General features: G+C 40.2%; 1 protein-coding gene across 6 annotated transcripts in view; it reads left to right on the forward strand.

Moving 5' to 3' along the window:
* KIF1A (kinesin family member 1A) overlaps positions 1–24,761 on the forward strand; it is a 280,148-nt gene that overhangs the window by 209,001 nt on the left and 46,386 nt on the right. For 4 of the 6 annotated variants that reach the window (XM_069727733.1, XM_069727735.1, XM_069727737.1 and 1 more), the window contains exons 27-37: positions 937–1,022; positions 1,267–1,402; positions 2,899–3,064; positions 3,225–3,315; positions 9,069–9,187; positions 10,263–10,318; positions 14,666–14,774; positions 17,929–17,995; positions 21,187–21,271; positions 22,372–22,477; positions 23,200–23,226. In XM_069727733.1, the coding sequence (XP_069583834.1) occupies positions 937–1,022; positions 1,267–1,402; positions 2,899–3,064; positions 3,225–3,315; positions 9,069–9,187; positions 10,263–10,318; positions 14,666–14,774; positions 17,929–17,995; positions 21,187–21,271; positions 22,372–22,477; positions 23,200–23,226 (1,048 nt within the window). The remainder of the gene's footprint in view (positions 1–936; positions 1,023–1,266; positions 1,403–2,898; positions 3,065–3,224; positions 3,316–9,068; positions 9,188–10,262; positions 10,319–14,665; positions 14,775–17,928; positions 17,996–21,186; positions 21,272–22,371; positions 22,478–23,199; positions 23,227–24,761) is intronic. The other 2 variants (XM_069727736.1, XM_069727739.1) reach the window with 1 other exon arrangement.

Genomic DNA, 24,761 nt, shown 5'->3' on the forward strand with positions numbered 1-24,761 from the left:
CATATAGACCCCTCAAAATGACTTAATGAGATGTGGGCCCTAAAAAAAAATGGTGTTGTAAAAATGAGAAATTGCTGGTCAACTTTTAACCCTTATAACTCCCTAACAAAAAAAAATTTTGGTTCCAAAATTGTGCTTATGTAAAGTAGACATATGGGAAATGTTACTTATTAAGTATTTTGTGTGACACATCTCTGTGATTTAATTGCATAAAAATTCAAAGTTGGAAAATTGCGAAATTTTCGAAATTTTCGCCAAATTTCCGTTTTTTTCAGAAATAAACGCAGGTAATGTCAAAGAAATTTTACCACTATCATGAAGTACAATATGTCATGAGAAAACACTGTCAGAATCACTGGGATCCGTTGAAGCGTTCCAGAGTTATAACCTCATAAAGGGACAGTGGTCAGAATTGTAAAAATTGGCCCGGTCATTAGCGTGCAAACCACCCTTGGGAGTAAAGGGGTTAAGCATCAGAGATTGCACAGTTCAGGTCAGCAGCACAATCGTGTCATGGGTTCAAACTGTCAATCAGTCAGGAGCATGCCTATAGACAGGAAATGGGATAAACCCTTTAAGAATAAGTGCCTTAAAGGGAATTTGACAACAGATACATGCTCGCCGATCCACGGGCAGCATGTGTCAGACATTGGCTATATGATTTCAACCATGTATGTTTGATTCTGAAATACTGCGGCAAGAGTCGCTGAGGACCGAGTAGCATGGGAGACTAGTTGGACGGGCAAGTCCCCAGCGGTTTCTCGCTGCACGCTTCCCTTGCGTGACAGGTTTCTCCCTGCCTGTGGATAGGGCGGCATGTAACCGCTGTTAGGTTTCCTTTAATACGGAGGTCTGCTTTCCATTTGCATAGGTTTCTCTTCTCCATCTGATATGTCTAGCTGCCCATAATCTTGGTTCTTCACTGTTTGATTTCAGCGGATGAGGAAGCTCCTGACTATGGCTCTGGAGTTCGGCAATCTGGAACTGCCAAAATTTCGTTTGATGATCAGCATTTTCAAAAGGTGAGAAATGTCGTCTCTGAGTCCAGCACTTCAGTTCCCACTATCACGTAATAGTATTACATTGTAACATTGGTGGTTCTTTAAAAGAGGCTGAATTTTTTGTAGGGCACAAGCAATATTTAATAATTACAGCTTAGCAAAATAACTTAACAGGAATAAACATCTCGCATTTGAAGAATTCCTTTCCTTGCTGGTGGCAGTGGTTATTTTGTATATTCACTCTTATTCATTCCACTTCGAACAGTTCCAGGCGGAGTCCAGTACCGGAATGACCCGCTCAGGCACATCTCAAGAGGAGCTGCGAATAGTCGAAGGGGGACAAGGTCAAAACCCAGATTGTGGACCGAGTGCAGATGAGGTCAATAATAACACTTGTGCGGGTAAGAAGGACCTATTACACAGTGCCTAGCGGTTATATTACTGTATATATTGTACTTGATTGTGACGTATGCATTTGGAACATGCTTAACAGAGTATTATATTTGTTCCTACTGAACCTCTATTTGTCTCTAATTTTCCCAAACTGCAACATACATGGTATTAAAGCAAATCTGCCACCAGGTTTTTGCCACCTAATCTGTAAGAGGCTTAATATAGAGACCCTGATGTCAATGATGTGTCACTTACTGGGCTGCTTGGTGTAATTTTTATAAAATCATAGTTTTATCACCAGGAGATTATCACTACAGGACCAGTAAACCTGCTGCAATACAGTCCTCCATACTCGTGAGCTTTGTATAACCCCACCCTCACCAACGATTGGCAGCTTTCTACCTATACACAGTGAACACAGAAAGTTGTCAATCAGTGGTGTGGGTGGGGTTATACAGGGCTCATCATTCAGAGAATGCTAGATTTGCAGTAAGTGATGCATTGCTGGAATCAGGGTCTCTGCCCTACATTATGATGCTCTCAGATGGAGTAGCAAAAAAAATGGTGATAGATTCCCTTTAAAGGATCAGTAACCTAGAAATTTGGACCTTTCATTCTTCATTTATAGGATCCTCTGTGTGTTCCTTAAGTAAGTAGACTTGTACAGTTCCAGAAATACAAATATGGAGAGTATGGGTTAATTCCCTGCTGATAGTTTCAATTTTGGGCTAGCAATTAGCCTAGATTGCAAGGCTTAGCCAATGGTGCAGGGGTTAAAGGGAACTTGTCATGTAGAAAACCTCTATTAACCTGCAGATATGGACTTAATGTGCAGGTTAATAGCGTTCTGAAGCTGCTTGGCGTCCGCACTGAGTGCCCCCCTGCCAGGACGAAATTAACTTTATTCCTTCCAGCTACAGCTGGCTTTCAGTCAAAGGTGTTTGCTCGGCTCGACTTTAGCTACCGCTCGGTGCATAATGAGCAGCGGCTGTAGCCGCTCCCCAGGCACTGACTGACAGATGGCTGTACTGCCTATGCTGCTGTCAGTCAGTGCCTGGGGTGCAGCTTGAGAGATGACTGAAGGCAGCCGAGCTGGTCCACCCATATGACTGAAAGCCGGAGGCTGCCCGGGAGAAATAAAGTTAATTTCTTCATGGCAGCAGGGCTCTCAGTACGGGCACCAGGCAGCGTCAGAACACTATTAACCTACAGATTGACCCCATATCAACAGGTTAATAGTGTTTTTTTATGTGACACCTAATTTCTTCTTTTAAACAGACACCTATAATAATGCATTTGCTAAACCAAAGATTGCATAACCTAAAACACTACATAGCCTATTAATTCAGCACTAAGGATTTACAATGCTAAGGCATGAGGAAGCATGAATATTGGCGCTCAAGACTGGGAAGTAGGAATTGGAATTGTCATTTTTTTGTTTCAATATCATTTAGTATTGAATTACTGATAATTAATTATATTATCCTGTTTTTTTTATTTCTAGCTTCTCAGCAGGCTGCTCTGCTTGACAGTCCAATAAAAGCTTCCCTTGACCTCACAGATGGAGGTGGACACCCACTAAAACTGGGCTCCATCTTTACATTCAGAGTGACCGTCCTGCAAGCGTCAAGCATTCCTCCGGAATATGCGGACATATTTTGCCAGTTCAAGTTAGTGTTTCGATAGATTTGATGTGATGTTTGATGAGCTATCTTCCATGTTCTTAACGGAAATGTCACATTAACAAATACAGTATCTGTAACCAGTGAAATAATAGAGTACAAGCAGATACAAAGAATTCCTTATATATATATATCTTATGTCTTTCAGCTTCATCCATCGCCATGATGAAGCATTTTCTACTGAACCTTTAAAAAACACTGGTCGTGGACCACCCCTTGGTTTCTATCATGTTCAAAATGTAAGTAAAGTGGTGTTATACAGTTAAGCCTAGAAATATTTGGACAATGACCTAACCTTCGTGATTTGGACTCTGCTTGCCACTATTTTGGATTTAAAATGAAACAACTGAGAAGGAGCTGAAGTGTAGACTTTCAGGTTTAATTAAAGGTGTTACAGAGAGAGAAATTAAAATCCGTAAGACATCTCCAGAGAAAGGACATATCACCCTCACATTAAACATATGGAACTACTTATAACTAGGGAAGAAAGAAATTAATTGAAACAGGAGAAGTGAGAGAGAAAGACCTAACATTCTAAACATCAACCTTGATGCAGGGGCATCCTGCACTGACCAGATGAATACAGCAGTACGGTGTTCATTTTAGGACATGGTCACAAATCAAAGTCAAACATCAGAAAAACTCTGTCTGATACCTGAGTCTGATACTTGAGTCTGATACCTGAGTCTGATACTTGACTCTGATACTTGACTCTGATACCTGACTCTGATACCTGACTCTGATACCTGACTCTGATACCTGACTTTGATACCTGACTTTGATACCTGACTCTGATACCTGACTCTGATACTTGACTCTGATACCTGAGTCTGATACTTGACTCTGATACATGAAATTAGTAAAATTAGCTAAAATTAGTACCTGGGATCACTTGAGCTTGTGGTGCAATGGTAAGGCTGACGGCTGTAGTCTCTAGACGCCGGATCCGTTTTTTTTCCACCGGATCCGTTTTTCTTCTGCCGGATCCATTTTTTTTAATGCCGTCTCCGTTTTTCTTTTGCCGAATCCATTTTTTTTTACGTTGGATCCGTTTTTTTCTGCCGGATCCATTTTTTTTCGCCGGATCCGTTTTTTTAACGCCGGATCCATTTTTTTTTTACGCTGGATCCGTTTTTTTTCTGCCGGATCCGATTTTTTCGGCATATCTGTTTTTTTCTGCCGGATCCGTTTATTTTACGCCAGATCCGTTTTTTTTACGCCGGATCCATTTTTTTTTTGCCGTGTCCGTTTTTTTTTTACGCCGGATCCGTTTTTTTCGCCGGATCCGTTTTTTTTCCCCCATATCCGTTTTTTTTTTCGCCTGATCCGGTTTTTTTTTCTGCCGATCCGTTTTTTTTTACGCCGGATCCGTTTTTTTCTGCCGGATCCGTTTTTTTCCGCCGGATCCGTTTTTTTTACACCGGATCCGGTTTTTTTCGCCGTATCCGTTTTTACACCGGATCCGTTTTTTTTCACCGGATCCGTTTTTTTCTGCCGGATCCGTTTTTTACGCCAGATTCGGTTTTTTACGCCGATTCCGGTTTTTTTGCCATATCCGTTTTTTTTTACGCCGGATCCGTTTTTTTTACGCCGGATCCATTTTTCTTCACCGGATCCGTTTTTTTCCGGCAGATCCATTTTTCTTCTGTGGAAAAAAACGGATCTGGCGTAAAAAAACAGAATTGGCGTAAAAAACGGATCTGGCGTAAAAAAACGGATCCGGCAGAAAAAAATGGATATGGCGAAAAAAAAACGGATCCGGCAGAAAAAAACGGATCCGGCGAAATAAAAACGGATCCGGCGTTAAAAAACGGATATGGCGAAAAAAATGGATTCGTCAGAAAAAAACGGATATGGCGAAAAAAAAAAACAGAATCCGTGTAAAAAAACCGGATCTGGCGTAAAAAAACGGATCCGGCAGAAAAAAACGGATATGGCGAAAAAAACGGATCCGGCGTAAAAAAAACGGATACGGCAAAAAAAATGGATCCGGCAGAAAAAAACGGATATGGCGAAAAAAAAAACGGAATCGGCGTAAAAAAAAAAATGGATCCAGCGTAAAAAAAACGGATCCGGCAGAAAAAAAACGGATATGGTGAAAAAAGCCGGATTCGGCAGAAAAAAAAACGGATCCGGCGAAAAAAAAACGGATCCGGCGTAAAAAAAAAAACGGATCCGGTGAAAAAAAATGGATCCGGCAGAAAAAAACGTATACGACGTAAAAAAAATGGATTCGGCAGAAGAAAAACGGAGACGGCGTAAAAAATGGATCCGGCAGAAGAAAAACGGATCCGGAGGAAAAAAAACAGATCCGGCGTCTAGAGACTACAGCCGTCGACCTTACCATTGCACCACAAGCTCAAGTGATCCCAGGTACTAATTTTAGCTAATGTTACAAATTTTACTAATTTCATGTATCAGAGTCAGGTATCAGAGTCAGGTATCAGAGTCAGGTATCAGACTCAGGTATCAGAGTCAGGTATCAGAGTCAGGTATCAGACTCAGGTATCAGACTCAGGTATCAGACAGAGTATTTCTGATGTTTGACTTTGATTTGTGACCATGTCCTAAAATGAACACCGTACAGCAGGGAGATTTTCTGGGAAAAAGACACCAAGTCTGAGATTTGTTTACGCAGAGGCGAGTAAGTATGCTTCAAAACCAAAGAGCTTCCTCTGATTAAGGAATATTTCTAGACCTTTTGGACCAATGGTCAGTGATAAATATTGGAGTCTGCATCGATCCAATATTTATGGTAGATATATTTTCAGATCACCGGAAAGTCTTAGGAACCCGTCCAACTAAATATTGGTCCAATGGATGATGCTATTCATGCCATGTTTCATCTCTATAGACAGATAAAATCACGATAAGAAACATGATGACAAATTCTACCACCTGGGACCTCCAGGGGCAAAGATATGCCAACAGTTAGAGATCTCATAAAATTCCAACAAACTTAGCATATCCCACAACCAGCCCCTCATATGAGCTCATCAAGAGGAGGTATGAGGGCGTAACCTTGATCTAATAAAAAGCTGAATTTTAGCATCTCTTTGTCATTCGGGAAGATATAGTTTGCTGTGAGAGTGGTTATTGTGGAACTAGCAGTGACCATACTGGGTATATATATATATATATATATATATATATATATATATATATAGTGAGGAAAATAAGTATTTGATACACCACCGGTTAAAATGTAACCTGTGTAAAAGACACCTGTCCACACACTCAATCAATCACACTCCAACCTCTTCACCATGGCCAATACCAAAGAGCTCACTAAGGACACCAGGGCAAAACTGTAGACCTGCACAAGGCTGGAATGGCTACAGGACAATAGAGAAGTAGGTTGGTCAGACACCAACAACTGTTGGCGCAATTATTAGAAAATGAAGAAACACAAGATGACTGTCAATCTTCCTCAGTCTGGGGCTCCATGCAAGATCTCACCTCGTGGGGTAAAGATAATTCTGAGAGAGGTCAAGAATCAGCACAGAACTACACGGGAGAACCTGGAAAATGACCTGAAGAGAGCTGGGACCACAATCTCAAACATTAAAGTTAGTAAAACACTACATCGTCATGGATTTAAATTCTGCAGGGCACGCACGGTCCCCTTCTCACGCCAGCACATGTCCAGACCCAACATTGAAGCATGGTGGAGTTAACATTATACTTTTGGGGTACTTTCCTGCAAAGGTGACAATAATACTGCACCGTATTGAAGGGAGGATGGATGGGGCCATGTATCATGAGATTTTGGCCAACAACCTCTTTCCCTCAGTAAGAGCATTGATGATGGGTCGTGGGTGGGACTTCCAGCATGACAATGATCTGAAACACACAGCGAGGACAACTAAGGAGTGACTTTGGTAAAAGCATTTCAAAGTCCTGGAGTGGCCTAGCCAGTCTCCAGATCTGAACCCAGAAGGACATCTTTGGAGGGAGCTGAAACTGAATGTTCCCCAGCGACAGCCCCCTGAAACCTGAAAGATGTGGAGAAGATCTGTATGGAGAAGTAAGCCAAAATCCCTGCTGCAGTGTCTGCAAACTTGGTCAAAAACTACAGGAAACATCTGACCTCTGTTATTGCAGGTTTCTGTACCAAATATTAAGTTCTGTTTTGCTATTGTATCAAATACTTATTTTATGCAATGAAATTAATTGTGTAAAAATACAATGTGATTTTCTTTATTTTTTTGTGAAGATTCTGTCTCTCACAGTTGAAGTGTACCGATGATAACAATTACAGACCTCTCCATTCCTTGTAGGTGGGAAAACGTGCAAACTCAGCAGTGTATCAAATACTTATTTCCCGGCGCCGAGCCCACATTTTTTCCAGCACATTTCAGCTGTTTTGAACAGCTGACATATGCCTCTTAACAGCCCTGGGTGGAAATCGCATTCCACCCACGGCTGTTAACTCGTTAAATGCCGCTGTCAAACTCTGACAGCGGCATTTAACACGCGCTTCTGGTAATCCCGCCTATCGGCACCTGAGTCACATGACCGTGGGTCGCCAATGGGTTGGCATGACAACCAGAGGTCTCCAGCAGACCTCTATTGTTGTCACTGTCAGATTGCCCAGTGGTCAGCAATTCTGCTACATACAGGAGATCTGATCATCTCCTGTATGTAGCAGAGGTGATCGGGTTATGGCAGCTTCTAGTCTCCCATGGAGACTATTGAAGCATGCCAAAAGTAAAAAAAAAAAATGTTTATAAAAACATAAAAAAATAAAAAATATATAAAAGGTAAAATCACCCCCCTTTTGCTCTATTCAAAATAAAACAATAATAAAAAAAACATACACATATTTGGTATCGCCTCATTCAGAATCGCCCGATCTATCAATATAAAAAAAGAATTAACCCGATCGCTAAACGGCATAATGAGAAAAAAGTAAAAACGCCAGAATTAAGTTTTTTTGGTCTCTGCAGCATTGCATTAAAGTGCAACAACAGGCAATCATAAGATTGTATCTGCACCAAAATGGTATCTTTAAAAATGTCAGCTTGACACGCAAAAAATAAGCCCTCACCCGACCCGAGATCACGAAAAATGGAGATGCTATGGGTATCCGAAAATGGCGCATTTTGTTATTTTTTAACAAACTTGGAATTTTTTTCACCACTTAGATAAAAAAAAGAACCTAGACATGTTTGGTGTCTATGAACTCGTAATGACCTGGAGAATCATAATGGCAGGTCAGTTTTAGCATTTAGTGAACATGGTAAAAATAAAAAAAACAACAACAGCTGTGGGATTGCACTTTGTTTGCAATTTAACCGCACTTGGAATTTTTTTCCCGTTTTCCAGTACATGATATGTTAAAACCAATGGTGTCGTCCAAAAGTACAACTCGACCCGCAAAAAACAAGCTCACATGGCCATATTGATCGAAAAATATAAAAAAAGTTATGGCTCTGGGAAGAAGGGGAGCAAAAAAAAGATAGCGCAAAAACGAAAATACCTCCGGGGGGGGGGGGGGGGGAAGGGTTAAGTAATTAAAAAGAGTCACTTACACATTAAAGAGCTGTAATCCTAAATCCTTTCTCCAATCCAGTCTCCAAATTAAAGCTGAGAGTCCGCACTTTAAGTCCATATTGATTATATAGCCGTATCTTGAGTATGTTTTGGTAAACAGCTAAAATGCCAAAACTTGTGTCTCTGTCCAAATATTTCTGGGTGTAACTGTAATTATGACGCTGTGTTCTCGCTATTAGGCTGCCGTCACACTAGCAGTATTTGGTCAGTATTTTACATCAGTATTTGTAAGCCAAAACCAGGAGTGGAACAAATAGAGGAAAAGTATAATAGAAGCATATGCACCACTTCTGCATTTATCACCCACTCCTGGTTTTGGCTGAGAAATACTGATGTAAAATACTGACCAAATACTGCTAGTGTGACGGCAGCCTTATATTGTATGGAGTTTTGATGCTCTCAGTGCACTCCGTGTAATGTATTCTTCTTGGTTTAGATTGCAGTTGAGGTTACACAGTCCTTTGTGGAATATGTGAAGACGCAGCCCATTGTATTCGAGGTGTTTGGACATTACCAGCAACACCCATTCCCACCATTGTGCAAAGATGTACTGAGGTAACAAACGAGTATTCATATTCCAAACATTGGCTGCAGTGGTAATGAAAAGTACACTTTGGACTACACTTACAGGGCTTGTTGACACAAGGGCGTTTTTGCGTTGTTTTGTTCCTTGCGTTTTTGCGGCAGAAAAAATGCAGCATTTTGCAGTATGGGCAAAGTGAGTGATATATCTGAAATTTCATGCACATGCTGCTTATTTATTCCTTGCAGAGTTGAACAAAAAATTTTTTTACTGTCAAATCTGCATCATTTCAATTCTTTCAGCATTTTTGCAGCATTTTTCACCCATTTAAATGAATGGGAACAAAACGCTAGTAATAATACATAAAAGATAAGTTTCCAGCTTCTGGTAAAAAATATTATCTCAAAGCTTTATTCCATACAAAAATTAAAGCCCGTATCCAAGGCAGATATGTACAAAAGCGACGCGTTTCATACACTTGTGTATGTTCAAAACGCATCTCTTTTGTACATATCTGCCTTGGATACAGGTTTCCATTTTCGTATGTAATAAAGTTTTGAGATAATACTTTTTACCAGGAGCTGAAAACTTTGCATAATGTTTTCCCTACTTGCCGCACGAATGGTGAGCTGGCAATTCCTGCTTTCCCAAAAATACATAAAAAGAGTCAAAAATGAGCGCATTTTACACAGCATTTTTCCTGCCAATTCTCTAGTTTTTGCTGAAGAAAAATCTGCTGCAAATACCCAGATACAGTTATTATACCAACCTGTTACCACACCAGATACTGTTAGATACCCACACTGGTATGCTTAGTTTAAGGCCTTAATGGGACCCCTTAGGCCCAGAACCCAGAACACAGTTTTTCTTTTTTTTTCTTTTTTTGTGTTCCTTTAACATAGCACAAGAGATAAAACCCGCTGTTAAAAATTGTCCTCTTATTTGTATTTGTGAGCTTTATAAAATAAGAAAACCTAGAAATGAATGATAAATATCATCACAATATTGCCCGAAATAAAATCCAAAAAAGGAAAGAGATAATAGTATTAAAATAATCTGTATTACTCTTTGTTCACCTTTCACAAATTATTTTTTTTATATTCGCAGCCCACTGCGTTCCTCCAGACGTCTTCTTCCTAGGGTCATGCCATTATCTAAACCAGGTAAGTAAGTGGTTCTTTGTGTCACCAAAAGTTTGATAACAAAGTTAATTAAATTATTCTCAAAATTTATAACCAACACATACTGTATTGTATAAGATTCTTATATGTTTTCTATCATGTTTGTTCCATTATTCAATTCAAAGTGTAAAGTATAAATGTGACACTGTTTTATTCATGTACTAGGCTCCGTTCACACTAGCGTGCTGAATTTTTTTTACAATGGAGCCGTGACTGCTATGACACATCTATTTTCCAACTGACCTAAATTGTCATTGAGATTTTTAAAGACTGGATTTCCAGATGTAGGGATGACTCCTCCGTGTTATATTAGAATATTCTTTTCATTTGATTTTATATTCTATAAAATAATGCCGAAGACATAAGGAAAAATGGTAAAGTCAGAAAAAAGCAACTATGGTTTTGAAACCCTGTAAGGACATTACACAGTTCCTAGTATTTATCAGGTTGTTATATCAGCATGGAACATATTCAAATTAACGATTGAAGTTGATTGTGGTTTTACCCTACAAAATTATTATCAATGGGCCCAGGGTGGAGCGCTACTCCTCTGCACTCACTACTGTGGTCTCCACCAATCTCAAGGGGTCAATACCCAAAGGGGCTGCCGGATGATTGGCTGCCGTGGTCAAGTGGTGCCGCCTCTGGATGTTAAGAGACTAAGGAGGACCACAGTAGCGAGTGTGGATGAGTGCTGACAGTCCGAGAGCAGAGGATTTTTTTACCCTCCCTGGGCCCATTGACAATAATTTTACCCCTTTAACTATACTCATTCACATCCCACTCACGTCATGTAAAATGTTGGAATGTTAGACCACGTGCATACTTTGAGTATTGGGTCAGGATTTTACATCAGTATGGTATTTATAAGCCAAAACCAGCAGTGGGTGATAAAAACTGAAGTGGTGACGTGTTTCTATTATACTTTTCCTCTGATTGTTCCACTCCTAGTTTTGGATTACAAATACTGAGGTTAAATACTGACCACTTACTCAACTTGTGCACTTCGCGTTAGACTCTAAGGCTTAGGCCTCTTTCACACTTCCGTCTTTGTAGTCCCGTCGAGATACGTAGTTTTTTGAGAAAACAGGATCCTGCAAAAAAATTAGCAGGATCCTGCATTTTCTCATAGACGTGAATTAGCGACGTATCGCGACGGATGGCCACACGTTTTGTCCGTCGTGGACTGGATCCTGCGGAATTTGACAGCCCGTCTTTTCCAAAAAACTTTCCATAAAACGTTTTTTGTCTGCAGTGGAAAAACGTTCCCCGACGCCTCCAGCCCCATATGTCTAGCTAACAAGGAGCATGAAAAAGGGTAATGTGTGCAAGAGGGCATACAACACCAGCGCTTCAAACACAGGCCCATCGGTAATCTTGTAGACCTTCTAGAATCCTTATACACGTGTGTGACCTCACTAGGATATCCTCTTTCCATATACCACATAATGGACATCATATAATGAGGTCCCCCTGAGGACCCCAGAGCAGTGATACAATACAGCTGTAGGAAAATATTACAGGCCCTAATAGCAGTCATTTATGTAAATGTTATATTTTTAATTAACCCACACGTCCATTTTTTTTTTTTGCTTTCTTTACTCTCACTATTTACTAATCTAACTACAATCTACCATCTACGTCTATGGCTCCTTTGAATGCAACCCTACTGGGTGCTCTCCTAGGCTTGCACACGCCATTTCTTCCTCCTTCATTACACTCTACTTTCCATATGCTGAGCTCGATGGTCCCTATGCTTTCTGCAGAGGATGATAATCTAGGCAGCTGTATTCTAAACTCAGTTAAGGGACCAACACATCATGGGCCTCCAATGCTAAGGATGGCTGGTGCAGTGATGAAGGCCCAGAAACATGGTGCGTTTGGATCCTCCTAAGGTTAATACCTGTGTGCTCTCTAGCATTGTGATCTCTGTAGCATGTGCAGTGTGCTTTTCACCACTATACTATGTAAGCTTTATGCTGGGTGCTCCTCTAACCTCTAGATCGGGTTTCCTGACTCCCAACCTATAGGATTGGAACACTTGGTATTTAGAACTGCATCTGTATCTTTATACCAATGACTTGCTGTATGTAAAAAACACAAAAACAGATATACGGTACTTAACTCCTGCTGATCTAGTATCAACTCCCTCTTGCTTATTGATGTGACTGCTGTGGTGTCGTTATTAGTAATTGACCAGCTCAAAGGTCTTGTGATGCCTATGTATATCACCGCTGAGTCCATTGACTGCAGCTGTATGAACAATGACTAGAGGCAGTGCTGGTCAGAAGAACAGCTGATTTCCCCTTTAGCAAAATATTACATTTAAAGATGATTTCTCACAAAAATTTTGGGGAGACTGCTGCTGCAATTTTTGATACATGTTTTTTTTTTTAAAAACCAAAGCTTGAAAAGTCCTATTATTTCCCATTTCTTCTTTATTTGCGTAAAAAAATACACTGAAACTATCATTGAATTATTCCAAAAGATGCTGTCTGTGAAATCCACCTTACCATCCATTAAAACAAAAATTATAGATTGAAAAAAATATTATTATTTGTGAAATAAGCGACTCATGTTGTCATACGTAGAAAAATAGGTGACATTTGTCATTTCAACATTCTTGTCTATAGTACAAAATGCAGTAAAGAAGAGTTTGATGAAACAAGATTTATCTATATCTCCGTGTGGCTGAATTCTAAGTTTGATTAGAAGAGAAATGTGAAATACTCCATGAGCCATGAGGTCAAAGGAGTAACATTAACGTTCTCCTTGTGGAGAGTGAGAAGCCAAACCTGGCAGAGTGAGGAGACTTTTAAGCCCTGCATGCTTCTCTGGGAAATGAAAATGCAAATTGACATTTCAGAGAGGAAGAGCACTAGAACTCTAGCGCCACCTATTGGAAGCAGCTATCTTAAAAGTCAATATCGACTTTTTAACAAGCCTTGCAATATGACTTAGGATAAAAGCCAAACCAAAATTTCAATTCAAGCATTTTTGCCAGAGGCCTATCTTTAAACTCCTCAACTCCGGTGCAAAATCTGATACAGATCATCTTGATAGAGGGAACTTGCCACCCTTCCTTTACCTGGGCCCAAATATTCCTGCTAACATGTGCAAACTTTGCATCACTGGCTGCAGAAAAAAAACATGGCAGATTTCACCGATTTTGGTACCATTGGACTTAACTATAAATAATAGTTTTGTTCCTTATTCGCAAACATTGATATCAAGTTTAGTATATCCATGTATATAAAGATGTACATTGAATCATTACATTCTCAAATGGAACATTAAAGAGTTTTGAGATAAGCAAAATGTAATATTATAAATTGCATATGGTCTCTTTGTGGTGGACAAGTCAAAACATGAAAGATGGCGGGCATTGTCATCAATATAAGGATCCTATATGTGTGTAACATAGAAAAGTAAATACATAGTGGAATATCATACAATGAATATATATATGACACAAAAAAAACTCTATACTCCATAAAACTGGAGGAAACACACTTAAAAGACAACAAATCATCAAGCACAAAAATGGTATGACTGAGTAATAACACTCGCCCAAATTAAGGGCGCACCGGCCAAAATATTTCCCATTAGTACACAGAAGGATCTGATAATAAGTACGGAATGCGAAAAGCAATACTACAAAATAATATAAATTGTCAAAGTGCAAGGATTAAGCTCAAAAGAGATAAATATGATTCACAAACTGCACAAAAATATAAAGTGCAAGGCAAAATTCCTATGTGCAAGTACAACATCAGAAACCATGTAATGACAAAAGTATTTTGATCCAGTCAGTGCAAATCAAGAACCTGGAAAATTCTGGAGAAACAGAAATATTGAAAAATCCCACTCGTTTCGCTGCTGGTGTCAACTTCCTCAGGGAATCTTCGTGATGAACATGCATGTTACTGAAATTTCAAGTCATATCTAATCTTAATCCGTATTGTGTAATCTCTCATGTGTTCTGCTCGTGATTCTGGGTACTTTTTTTTTTTTCAAATTTCCTGCTTCCTTGCATAGTATTGCATGCACCGTGCTCAGTTGGTTTGACTAATTTTATTTGCACATGCATAGATAATCACATAGAATATAGTGTATACCTGTGTCATCTATCTACATAACATTCCCTATAAAGATTTTTCATTTGCAGATTCATTTACAGATTTGCACCAAGACAGTAATGTTCCCTTAACTATATACGGTCCATCTGATAGATTATCAGAGCTTCGCACACCAAACACCAGTGATATAAGTGATGTCCACACATTATTGGCTATTAATCAATAAATATTTGTATGCTTTTTTTTCTAGTTCCTGCCACCAAGTTAACAAGACAGCGTGTTCCCAGTACTGGTCAGTGTCACTGCAAGTATGACTTGATGTCCTTCTTCCAGATCTGTGAACTTGAAGCAAATGGAGAGTAAGTATCTAATCATGCCTAGTTTATATGTAATGGATCTGCTTTATTATTGCATTTGCACATTTATTATCTAGTTTTTGGTGTTTTAGCCTGTGTGTTATTTGCAACAAATTCTTCTTTTTTTATTTTATTTGTGTTTGTTTGAGCTATTTGTTTTCCAGAAGATTGTGGACGATTCATCAATTGCGACTTTTGATTAAGTTGTAAAATTCTTTGCACGAATGCACTCCAGTCTCACCCTGGAATGATTTTATATACAACTGACATTTTGCTGCAATTTTGGTGACAATTTAGCAGAATTTGCATTTTTTTTTTAAAAAGCACAGGGAGGTGAAAAGGCAAAAACAAAGAGCATTTTGATTTTGCACAAAACACATGAACCACATGCTCCATTTTGAAGAATTTAGCACAAAAGATATAAACAAATATGACAAAGCAAAAAAAGAGAAAAAAAAGTGACGAAAAAATATTTGTAATGATGAATTTTATTGAGTAATATTACAATGAATACTGTTCCTGGTATTTAACTTTGTAAATACAATTAATCACTGTTGTATAATGCTGAACTCTCGGAGTTTTGGGGAAGGCAGCAGTGGCCAGAGATATCACTTTCCATCACTTGGTATAGAGAACAGATTTTACTCTGCTCAAATATGTCAGGCAATACCTAAGCAAAGTAATTCACAGTTCTTGGCCAGAGCACATCACTGGGATGATTTGCTATAGTGGCTTGCGAAATTGTTCACCCCCTTGGCTTTTTACCTATTTTGACACATTAAAACCTGTGTTTAAATATTTTTGTAATCCGATTTGTGTGTGATGCATTAGCACTAAATAGTCTAAGTTGGTGAAGTGAGAATAATACAGGCATACGTTAAATTTATGAAATCAAATAACTGGCATGTGCATATAAACTCACACCTTTTGCTATAAGGTCTCTAAAAATAGATGGTGCAAGCAATTACCTTCATAACTCACATGGTTACTGAAAGGAAGTCCCCCTGTGTGCAATCTAAGTGTCACATGTCTGTCAGTATATACACACCTTTTCTGAAAGACCACAGAGCTGCAACACCAATAAGCAAGAGGCACCACTAACCAAACACCATCATGAAGACCAAGGAGATCTCCAAACAAGTCAGGGACAAAGTTGTTGAGAAGTACAAGTCAGGGTTGGGTTATAAAAGTTATCTCAATCCCTGATGATCACCCGGAGCACCATCAAAGCCATGATCATCAAATGGAAAGAACATGGTGCCACAACAAACCTGCCAAAAGAGGGCCGCCTACCAAAACTCTCAGCCCCGGCAAGGAGAGCATTAATCAGAGAGGCAGCACAAGACCAAAGGTAACCCTGAAGGAGCTGTAGAGTTCCCAAGCAGAGACTGGAACATCTGTCCATAGAGGTGGCCTTTATGGAAGAGTGGGCAGAAAAAATCCTCTACTTACACACGAAAAATTGTAAGGCTCATTTTGAGTTTGCCAAAAGGCATGTGGGAGACTCCCCAAATGTATGGAGGAAAGTGTTGTGGTCAGATGAGACCAAAATTTAGCTTTTTAGCCATTAAGGTAAACGCTATATCTGGCGTCAAACAAACAGAGCTCATCCCCGCATGGTGGTGGCAGCATCATGCTGTGGAGATATTTTTCGGCAGCAGGGACAATGGTCTGAGTTGAGGGGAAGATGGATGGTGCAAAATACAGGGATATTCTTGAGCAAAACCTGTTCCAGTCTGTCAGTGATTTGAGACTGGGACGGAGGTTTAAACTTCCAACAAGACAATGACCCAAAGCATACTGCTAAAGCAACACTCAAGGGGAAACGTGTAAATGTTCAGAGTGGCCTTGTCAAAGCCCAGGCCTTAATCCAATTGAGAATCTGTGGTCAGACTTGAAGATTGCTGTTCACCAGAGGAAACCATCTAACTTGATGGAGCTGGAGCAGTTTTGCCTTGAGAAATGAGCAAAAATCCCAGGGGCAAGATGTGGAAAGCTCATAGAGACTGATCCAAAGCAGCTTACAGCTGTAATTACTGTAAAAGGAGGCTCTACAAAGTACTGACTTTAGGGGTGAATAGCTATGCACACTGAGGTTTTCAGAAATGTTGCCCTATTTCTTGTTTTCTTCACAATAAAAAAAATCATAAATGTTCACAATTGTAGGCATGTCCTTTGCATTAACTGATGCAACCCCAGTGAAATTCCAGGTTGTGAGGTATCAAAAACGCCAAGGGTGCGACATACTGATAGGGAATTTAGATTGTGAGCCCCATCGGGGACAGCGATGATAATGTGTGCAAACTGTAAAGCGCTGCGTAATATGTTAGCGCTATATAAAAAATAAAGATTATTATTATTATTATTAAGGGTGCGTATGTGCGTGTGTGTGTGTGGGAAGGGGGGGGGGGTTGAATACTTTCGCAAGTCACTGTATATCTACTTTTTTCTGTAAAAAATTCTTTAATCTCTCTGTTTTTCCCAGCCTTCTTTTTTCTTTCTCCCCTCTTACCTATTTTATGTTTTTTTTCCTCTCACTCTTTCCTTCCTTTCCTGCTTTCTTCATCCCACTCTCCCTTCTTGTTTTTTTACTCCCTTTCTTCCCTCTTTCCTTTCTTTCTCCTTTTCCTTTTTTACTCCCCGATCTTCCTCATTTCCTTACTTCCATCCTCCCTCCCTTTTTCATTAATTACTTCCCTCTTCTCCTTCCTTCCTACCTCCTTCTCTTTCTTTCTTTCTTCCTTCCACTTTGCTTCCTTCCCTTTTCACTACCTGCCTTCCTTTTTTCTACGTCCTTAATTCCTTGTGTTCTCGTGCTTTCTTATCTCTTCTCTTTTACTTTCTCATTCTCCATCCTCCGTCTATCCTTTCTTTGCCTCATTCCTCCCTCCTTTTCTTTTCAGGTGGTGGTGACGCTGGTGTGTTTTATATGAAGATGAATATGTAAAGTGTATGGGGATAGGCAAATGTAGTAGCAATCATTCATCCCCATATAGTTTGCACATGCAAATGACTGCTGCATTATAGATGTTAGCATAACAACAATCAACATGGTATATCAAGAATCTGCATGTATTATAGTAGCAGATTATAAGGTGCAAGGTCAATTCTAGTAAATTTAGTATTACATATATGTGGTTTGCATTCTCTGTTACAGCTATATACCTGTGGCAGTAGATCATGGAACGGGTTTACCCTGTCATGGCACCTTCCTTCTCCATCAGGTAACCTCTTCCTCTGTCGTTTCATCCTTTAATAACGCTCTAGTTTTAACCCCTTGATGCCTGCCAATATGTCAAAAAAATTAAAGAACAGTGCCCCCTGACAGGCAAAAATGTAGCAGGTGTCAACTGTATTTTATAGCCGACACACTGCTGCATCGGCCATGATCAGCGTTAGCAGTGATCGTGGGCTTTAAACCTCATAGATGCTTCTGTCAATAGAGACGGAGGCATCTAGATGGTTAACAGAGGGTGGGCTCTCACTTTACCCCCGTTGGCATCCCACAAGCATGATCGTGTGGTTCCAATAATTTCCACAGCAACCCGAGGCCAAGTAACGGCTGCAGGGTCTGTTAACTATGGTGACTTGTTAGGAGGTTAGCAACAATTTGTGGGAAAAAAATAATTTTTAATTCCATTTATTCTCCATTGCTTAAATTCCGGTGACGCACCTGAAAGGTTCACAAGGTTCCTGATGGCAATTCTAAATACTTTGAGCAGTGGTGTCTTTAAAATGGTGTCACTTTTGCGTGTTTTCCAATTTATAGGCCCCCAAAAAAGTCACTTCAAAATTAAATAGATCCCTAAAGTACTGTAAATTTTCTTTAAATAGATGAAAAATTGCTTCTAAACTTTTAACCCTGCGAACATCCTAACAAAATAAAAGGACATTTGAAAAATGATGCTGGCGTAAAGTAGACATACAGATGTAGCTAAGTGTACCATAGCACAGATAACACAACAATGGGATATCACGGAACAAAAAAGTGTCATTTGACACCTTACATCACATCAGTTAATGACTTATGCAAAGTTAGTTTATTTTAATCCTCTTAAAGGTGAACAGTTTTTGCTTTTATTTCATTCCAGTTGCTCCTCCGAATCGTCTCTTTTTCGTTTTTCTTAAATCCACCATACAGTTCCAGAGATATGGGTCTTTTAATTTAGTGCTTTGCTAAAGGGGCGTGGCTCACAGGGTAATTATGCAGAGCGGCCTATAGACACCCCCCCATAAATATATTGAGCCACACCCCCTTAATAAAGACCATAAAAATTAGAACTGAATAAAAAGGTCAATATCTTTGAAACTGCAATGCAGATAAGGGAATACTCAGGGGAGCAGAGGAAATAAAATAAGAGCAAAAGCTGGACTCTTATGACCTGGTGACAGGTCCTCTTTAAATGAGATAACCTTCTGTGACAAGTATCAAGATGGAAGCGTTATTTGTCAAGTTAAACATGGCTCTTTAGTAAATGTTATTTATTAACTTTTTTTTATGTACAGTGGCATATAAAAGTTTGAGCATCCCTGGTCAAAATTGTTGTTATTGTGAACAGTTAAGCAAATTGAAGATGAAAATGATCTCTAAAAGGCCTAAAGTTAAAGACGACACATTTCATTTCTACTTGTGGCCAAAAAAATATAGTCCATTTTTCATTTTAAAAATTACAAAAAGGAAAATGGGCCGATGCAAAAGTTTGGGCACCCTTGGAGATTTGTGTGCTCAGATACCTTTCACTAAGGATTCAGAACTTAATTAGCCTGTTAGGCTTATGGCTTGTTCACTATCTCATTATTAGAAAAGGCCAAGTGATGCAAATTTCACAGCTTTATAAAAACCAAGCCTCCTCTAACCTTGTGTCAAAAAACAGCAGCCATGGGTTCTTTAAAGCAGCTGCCTAGCACTCTGAAAATGAAAATAGTGGAGGCCCACAAAGCAAGAGAAGGCTATAAGAAGATAGCAAAGTGTTCTCAAGTTGTCCTTTCCTCAGTTTGAAATGTAATTAAGAAATGGCAGTTAACAGGAACAGTGGAGGTCAAGATAAGGTCTGGATGACTAAGCAAAATTTCAGCTACTCATAGGATTGCTAGGAGACAAATCAGAATGTCAGCTTGACTGCAAAACACCTTCAGAAAGATTTAGCAGACTCTAGATTTGTGGTACATTGCTCTACAGTTCAGAGTCATCTGCACAAATATGGCCTTCATGGATGAGTCATCAGAAGAAAATCTCTCCTGCGTCCTCACCATTAAATTCAGCATCAGAAGTATGCAAAAGAACATCTAAACAATGCCTGATGCATTTTGGAACCAATCCTTTGGGCCGATGAGGTTAAAATCGACCGCTGTGGCCATAATGATTAAAGGTACAGTATGTGTTGAGAAAAATGGACACTGAATTACAGGAAAAGAACATCTTGCCAATCATTAAGCATGGGGTTGGGGCAATCATGCTTTAGGGTTGTGTTGCAACCAATGGCACGGGGAACATTTCATGGGTAGAGGGAAGATTGGATTAAATGAAATTTCAACAAATTCTTGATGCAAACATAACACCATTGGTAGAAAAGCTGATATTGAAAAGAGGATGGCTTCTCTAAATGGATAATGATCCTAAACACACATTAAAATCCACAATAGACTACCTCAAAATGCACAAATGTTTCACAATGGCCCTCACAGTCCCTTGATCTGAGCATCATTGAAAATCTGTGGCTAGACCTCAAAATAGCAGTGTATGCAAGATAACCCAGGAATGTCATAGAACTGGAAACATTTTCCAAGGAAAAATGGATGGAAATCCCTCAAACAAGAATTAAAAGACTCTTGACTGGCTTCAAAAAGCTTTTACGAGCTGCGATACTCTAAAAAGGGGGTACTACTAGGAACTAATCATGCAGGGTGCCCAAACTTCTGCATCATCTCATTTTCCTTTTTGCAATTTATATATATATATATATATATATATATATATATATATATATATATATATTTGCCTAAAATAAGAAGGAAATGTATAATTTTTAACTTTAGGCCTTTTAGAGATCATTTCATCTTCAACTTGCTTAACTGTTTACAATAACAGTAATTTTGACCAGGGGTGCCCAAACTTTTACATGTCACTGTAGTATAAATATCTAGTCTTAGGATATAAACATTACACGTTTGAAAATTACAAATTTTTTCAAATTATCATCCAAAATCTTGTATTTTTCTAAAAAGCAACACATATTGACCTAAATTTACCACTAACAAGGTACAATGTGTCATGAAAAACAAACAAACTCAGAATCACTGAGAGATGTTCCAGATTTATTACTATGGTACAGAAAGTGACAATGGTCAGATTTGAAGAATTAGGCCTGGTCAGTAAGGGATTAAATCTTTCTGATCAATAATGTTTTCCACACAGGGCATTCAAAGACGTATCTCTGTGACTCTTGTTCATGAAGCAGGGGCTGAGCTGAAATGGCTGGAGGTGCGGGAACTAGTAGTTGGTACGTATCTTCTTTCTCATCCTGAAACTTTCAAGATGTCTGCATACTGTCTTTAAAGGGATTTGTAATGTCTATTGTTCGTGACGCCACCTGTGGTATTCGGTCAGTGGGACCGACGCTGCTTAAAGGGGTAGTCTGGGGTGATGGCATGGCAGCTAGATGGTATACCTTCCCAAAAGTGAAGTATGGTCCCAGGGCTCCCACAGTGTGTGGCAAAGGTGGTGTAAGCCGACGAATAATTGGAGGACACAGAGTTTGCAGTCTTTTATCTGGTTTACTGATGGTAGCAGTCCTCAGTCCAGGGTACCAGGTGTAGGGTAGCTGTAGTCCGGCCGGCTTGGAGGCGATAAGGGATCCCACTTCAGGTGAGGTCCGTAAGCCTTTCCTACTTGCGCCAGATGGTGAGGTCCCTGCGGCTTAAAGCTTGCTGACAGGGTCCCCTCTCTCCTGTCCTAAGACAGATGTCTGTACGATAGGCAGTTTGAGCCTGTTTATAGGATCTCTTAGATGACCTGGCTCTTAGGGTTACTGCTTCACCTCAGGCTTGTTACAGGCAATTGACATATAGTTCTATGCCCTTCGGTTCTGGAGAACAACACGACCTCGGGCTCCCGGTACCCAGCTTCTGCGCTCTGGCTCTGAGGGTGTCCTTCCGCTGTTCCCCTCCTGAGCCCTTTCCCCCACTGTGCTTATTCCCTCTCAGCTCCTTCACAGTTCAACTCTCCTTCTGCTTCTCACTCTTTCCAGGGGTAGCAGCTCCCTCGTGGCTGCTCGGCCCCTACGTCTTCTCCAGACATCCTTCTGCTCTCCTCACTCCTCTCAGACTCACTACAAACTGACTACCTCCTCCTCCAGACCAGGATACATATAGTTAAGGGACAGTCCCCTGAATCCGGGTTCAGAGCTCCCCCTCCTGGCCTAGATTTGGATGTGTTGAATGTAAGTGCCTTACCTGATAGAAAGAATCCCCCTTGCCTCAAAGCGTGACATCACCCTCCCCGAAGGGAAGGCAACATCAATGCAGCAACTGGTTACCTGGGGTGCTGCATTTATAATGTGGAATATGATTCTAAAACCAAAATCTCATCTTGTCATTCTAGGAAGGATCCGGAATACTCCAGAGGCTGATGAGTCTCTGATTGACCCAAACATCTTATCCTTGAACATTTTATCTGCAGGCTATCGTCCCCCAGAGGGTGGTGACAGGTAAGTGTTCTGGTGGGTATTAGTGGGGTGCATAAGATTGGAATCTCATTGGCTTATTGGGGAAGAGCTAGAATGGTTCAGCTACAAAGCTTTGTTTGCCTCCTACTCTGCTTTTGACCCTTTCATCAAGCATGAAACAGAGGAACTTTAGCATGAGCTTCCCCATACCCTAACCCAGTTTTCCTTTCTAGCTCACATATCTTCAAATCCCAACCACAACATTTCTGGACTCATATCATCATCCTTGTACTTTTTCAAATGAGCATAATATTTAGATCCACCTCTTCCACCAGTAATCCCAATCATTCCATGCCTTCTTCACACCCTACCCTGTATCATACCCAGTTCTTTTCACCATACGTGTCAAACTTTTTTCTTACATGCCATCTGCAAATGCCTAGGTTGTCCATTTGACTCCTTCCACCCATCACATTATAACCATTTGAGACTATAATCTCGTTATAACACATATCTCCTTCTAACCCACATTTATTAGTTTTCACAAAGTCCCCCTCCTAGCACCCCCGATGTCACTACTACACTGCCCTTTATGATTGAGGTTGATAACCGATTCCAGGCAAGAACTGCTTTAGTAGAGCTCTACTTACTAACACCTTGTCCATTGATATGCAGACCTCTGAATGAATGTGTTGGGATACATTGGGGCTGATGATTTCCGTTCCCCTGATGCCGGCACTAACGTCTCATTATTTGTATTTCAGGCAGTTTCTTGATTCTGACACACCTAGGTATTTTATTTTTTATCATTCCTCAACCCAGCTACCTATCTTTTCCTTCTTCCCTTTCATGCTGCCATTTCCACCACCTGTTGTGTTCCTTCTCCTTTTCTGCTTTCCATTCAAAGTTTCTACAATAATTGTCTTAGTATTTATCTACTGGGGCTTTGCTATTCCTATCATCCCTATTGACAGTGTTCTCTACCCTTCATTGCCAACCTGCTCCTTAAACCTGCTCCTGGTCTTCAGCCCATGCCATTCCCTAATAGTGGCACACTTTGTACAATATACAACCAGTAATGCATGGAGGAAGAGAATCCTAAGATTACAGTTAGTTATTACAGTTTGGTGCCTGTGGAGTATGGTGTATTTGACTCACAGTCATGAAGCTAGAGACAATATAGAGGGCATCTGTTCAAACACTACCAAACATAATCAAAGAAAGTCATTAAAGACACTTTTGTAGTAAGCACTTTCTCAAACACCCATATACATTATATAAACATGTTAGGAAAGCAAAACGGTATAACAATACTGTCAGAAGACAAATATGAACTAATAGATCATAGATAATGAAAACTATACTGATATGTGTTACTTCATATATGGATACTATAATAGTCATCAAAAATCCACTAGGGATCCTTTTTAGAGGAGTGAAAATAGAGAACATTATACAACAAAGGAGATGGGCTATTGTATGTGTTGGAAGATGTGTAATTATGAAACACTATTATACATGCAGTATTGAGATACTTCTGAGGAAGATAGATAACATGATAAGCATATCCCTGCACAGTCCGTAACACTAGTAGACTATTCCCTACCTTACTGCGGAGGTTGGCATCCTAATGTTGAATTGAAAATGGGGCCCTCTCCTCAATGGTTCTGGAGCACCCACCAGGGCTGTGGGGTACTCGAGCCAGGTCCGACGGTTCTTCGGGGGTTGTCACGGCAGCAGTGACCTGGTCTATGGGCCTCAAATAAAATTAAGATGAAAGGGGAATAAAGTTTATAGGGGATTAGTTTGTGACGCCACCGGTGGTGCTTGGCAATAGGGAAATGGCCGACTCTCCGGTTCAGGTCCACTGGGGCAGTTGGTGATGCAGCAGAGATGTTACAGCTCTCCACGGGTAGAACTAGGCCCGAGAGCAGTTAAAGAGTTAAAGTCAATGATGGTGAATGTTGTAGTGCAGGGCAGGTGACGCAGTAAATAATTCTGAGGATACAGCAGGGTGCAGTTTCCACACTTTACTTACAGTTCTTAGACGCAGTACCCAGCCGGGTGCTGTGTCCTCCGTGTCTGTGGCCCAGCCAGCTCTCAGGTAATTTGGGGTTCACTTTCCTGAGACTTCCTATTTCATGTTCCTTCCCTGGCCGCCTCTCTGTGCTGCTTCTCCCTCCTGCCCTGCGCCTCACACACAGTGTCCCAAGTCAGAAGCCTCAGATCCTGTCGGGTGACTTCTTTCTGGTCCCCTTGATCCTATGTGGCTGCCTTTTCGGTGAATGTGTGTGGATGTGGCTGTGGCACATACAGATACAACAGC

Source organism: Ranitomeya imitator, chromosome 5 (genome assembly GCF_032444005.1).
Source record: "Ranitomeya imitator isolate aRanImi1 chromosome 5, aRanImi1.pri, whole genome shotgun sequence".
Taxonomy (NCBI): Eukaryota; Metazoa; Chordata; class Amphibia; order Anura; family Dendrobatidae; genus Ranitomeya; species Ranitomeya imitator.